Source organism: Equus caballus, chromosome 7, assembly GCF_041296265.1.
Source record: "Equus caballus isolate H_3958 breed thoroughbred chromosome 7, TB-T2T, whole genome shotgun sequence".
NCBI classification, from domain to species: Eukaryota; Metazoa; Chordata; class Mammalia; order Perissodactyla; family Equidae; genus Equus; species Equus caballus.
The window spans coordinates 64828507-64831753 of NC_091690.1; the positions used below are offsets into that span (position 1 = coordinate 64828507).

A 3247-nucleotide genomic window follows, 5' to 3' on the forward strand; every position below is an offset into this window, starting at 1 on the left:
ACAATCTAAGTGGCATGACAGGTAGGGGAGAGATTCCAATCCATATTTTGTCCTACACTGCTGAGAGTTTTACACACACACACACACACACACACACACACACACACACAGGGCTCTCTCTCCAGCAACAGCTGGCTTACTAGGAGCCACTTCTTCCTCCCTTGCGTCTTGCTGTCTATCTACTACTAATAAAAGATGTGCCAAGGGCTGGCTTCAACTTACTATAAGCTAATCGCTGCTTCTAACAATCAAGAGGCAGAAAAAAGAGCACTGGACTTAAGAGCTCTGCAGAAACTCGAGTTAGACTCTTAGGACCAGGGATAGAGTTTGAGGAGACACGAGGTTCCTTCCCCCACCTTATAGATACGGAAACCGAGGCCAAGAGAGAACACAAGTTTTGTCAAGGGTTTGGGAATGGCTTTGGAGTCAGACTGAACTCAATATGGCCTTGGCCAACTCACTGAAACTCTCTGAGCTTGTTTCTCCATTTGTTAGACTGTGATAATAATATGCCCTTCATAGGGCTATTGTTCAAAGATTAAATGAGGAAATAAATGGACAGCGCCTGGCGCAAGCAAACAGCCAGTAGCTGGTGGCTATTATTATTACTAGAGCTAGGACTGAAATCGAGGTCTCTGGACTCGCTTTCTCCTGCCTCAGGGAGAGTCCCCCGCACCAGGGCGTGGCTCTACAGCAGCTAGAGTTTGAGGACCGGCCATCCCATCCTCACCTCTTGCGTTTGGAACGAGCCAAGAGAAACGCGCGGGGCGAAGGGACACTAAGGGTTAAGGCGATGAGCTTGAGAAAGCCCGAAAACTAGAAAAGCGCCCCCCACACCAGGCAGCCAAGCTAAGTAAGCCCCTCCCCTCCGCCACCGGGGCGGTCGCCGCGCGCTCTCCCCCGCCCCTCGCTTACAAGACCTAATGAGCTCCCCCGGGAGGCCGAGCAGCGCGCCGGCCCGGAGAGAGGAGGCTGCGCCGCGCGCACCGCGCCGGGGCGGGAGCCGGGCCTGGGCTGCGGGCGGGAGGCGGCCGGGGGCGCAGCGGCCGCGCTGCGGACCGCCAGGGAGTCGCGGCGATGGCGGTGCAGGCGGCGCTCCTCAGCACGCACCCCTTCGTCCCCTTCGGCTTCGGGGGCTCCCCGGACGGGCTGGGGGGAGCCTTCGGAGCCCTGGACAAGGGCTGCTGTTTCGAGGACGATGAGAGCGGGACGCCGGGGGGCGCGCTGCTGGCGGGCGCCGAGGGCGGGGACGTGCGCGAGGCCACCCGCGACCTGCTCAGCTTCATCGACTCGGCGTCCAGCAACATCAAGCTGGCCCTGGACAAGCCGGGCAAGTCGAAGCGGAAGGTGAACCACCGCAAGTACCTGCAGAAGCAGATCAAGCGCTGCAGCGGCCTCATGGGCGCCGCGCCTCCGGGCCCGCCCTCCCCGGGCGCCGCCGACACGCCCGCCAAGCGGCCGCTCGCCGCCCCCGGCGCCCAGACCGTCGCGGGCCCGGCCCACGGCAAGGCCGCCCCTCGGCGGGAGGCGTCGCAGGCCGCGGCGGCTGCCAGCCTGCAGAGCCGGAGCCTGGCCGCGCTCTTCGACTCGCTGCGCCACGTCCCCGGGGGCGCCGAGCCGGCTGGGGGCTCAGTGGCGGCGCCCGCGGCCGGGCTCGGCGGAGCTGGCGCTGGGGGCGCGGGAGGGGACGCGGCCGGCCCCGCGGGGGGTACGGCGGTCCCGGGCGCCAGGAAGGTCCCGCTGCGCGCCCGCAACCTGCCCCCGTCCTTCTTCACCGAGCCGTCCCGGGCGGGCGGCGGCGGCGGCGGGTGCGGCCCGTCGGGGCCCGTCGTGAGCTTGGGCGACCTGGAGAAGGGCGCGGAGGCCGTGGAGTTCTTCGAGCTGCTGGCGCCCGACTACGGCACCGGCACCGAGGCGGGCGTCCTCCTCGCCGCGGAGCCTCTCGATGTGTTCCCCACTGGAGCCGCCGCCCTGCGGGGACCCCCGGAGCTGGAGCCCGGCCTCTTTGAGCCGCCGCCGGGGATGGTGGGGAGCCTACTGTATCCCGAGCCGTGGGGCGCCCCGGGCTGCCCCTCGACCAAGAAGCCGCAGCTAGCTGCCCCCCGTGGCGGCTTGACCTTGAACGAGCCTTTGCGCCCCCTGTACCCCGCCGCCGCGGACTCTCCCGGCGGGGAGGATGCGCCCGGCCTCTTGGCCTCTTTCGCCCCCTTCTTCTCAGACTGCGCCCTGCCGCCGGCGCCGCCGCCGCATCAGGTGTCCTACGATTACAGCGCGGGCTACGGCCGCACGGCGTACTCCAGCCTCTGGAGAGCGGACGCCGATTGGGAAGGGGCGCCCGGGGAGGAGGGGGCGCACCGGGACTGACTGCGAGGTCCCCTTCCCTCCCATTGGAGACTGCTGGGGGAGCTCCCGCCGCCGGGTCTCTCCGAAGCGTAAAGAACGGTGGGGAAATGCACATGGAGATGAAACGGGATTTAAAAAAAATGAGTTAATAAAAACAACTTCAGAAAAAGAGATGAAGAGGAGTTGGGGGTTGATTTATCACAGTCTCAAGTGTTTTTAAAAAAGAGAAGCCGTTGGTAGGTTCTTACTGGAACAGACGAGCCAAGAAACCAAGACGGGGTTTGGGGAAAGGGCTGGGGATGGCGGAAGGGGCAAGAGGTGGCTTGTGTAGCCACCTGTCCCTTCTCCAATTTTCCAGCAAAAGGTCAGTGTATTTAGTGTAATTGCCCCTTTCAAACAGTGCCCTCTTCCCTCCCCTTTGAGTGCATTATGAATTAAAGCCTACGTTGAAAGAATGGAGCGGAGGTATGTTATTGATTTGGGTGATTTCTTAGAGGACGGTTTTCGTGTGGTCTCTACCTTGTTAGGTGAGAGTGTTACTGACACGAGGCCAGTGGTCCACTGCTGACCTCCGGTGTACTGGTCCTTGGGTATGGTCTCTTCTCTGCCACTCTTCCTCTTAAACTTTTTTCTGCTCCCTTTATCCTTCATCTTCTCTTTCCACCCATCAGTGCCCTTGCTTACTTTTGTTCTCTTTCTTTCCCTGGCCTCTCATTGCTCCTTTTTACCTGTCGGCTTTTCTTGCAAATCTCCAATGTAGGAGGCTTAAATCTGGCAAACCTGGGGTCCATTTCTCTCCTTTCCTTTTCCCATTCGTCAGCCACTTTGGGAGGAGGAGACTGCGCAAGTTAGAACCTCTTTGCATCTAAGTTTCCTTGTCTGAGAGGATGAGGATGACAATATT

The 3247-nt window shown here is 61.5% G+C and overlaps 1 protein-coding gene across 1 annotated transcript; it reads left to right on the forward strand.

Annotated features, from left to right (window-relative positions):
• The first annotated feature begins 706 nt into the window (after positions 1-706).
• On the forward strand, positions 707-2798 carry FAM181B (family with sequence similarity 181 member B). Its single transcript, XM_023645647.2, has one exon. It carries the CDS (start codon positions 1078-1080, stop codon positions 2362-2364), a length of 1287 nt encoding a protein of 428 aa, XP_023501415.1. The 5' UTR covers positions 707-1077; the 3' UTR covers positions 2365-2798.
• The last annotated feature ends 449 nt before the right edge of the window (positions 2799-3247 follow it).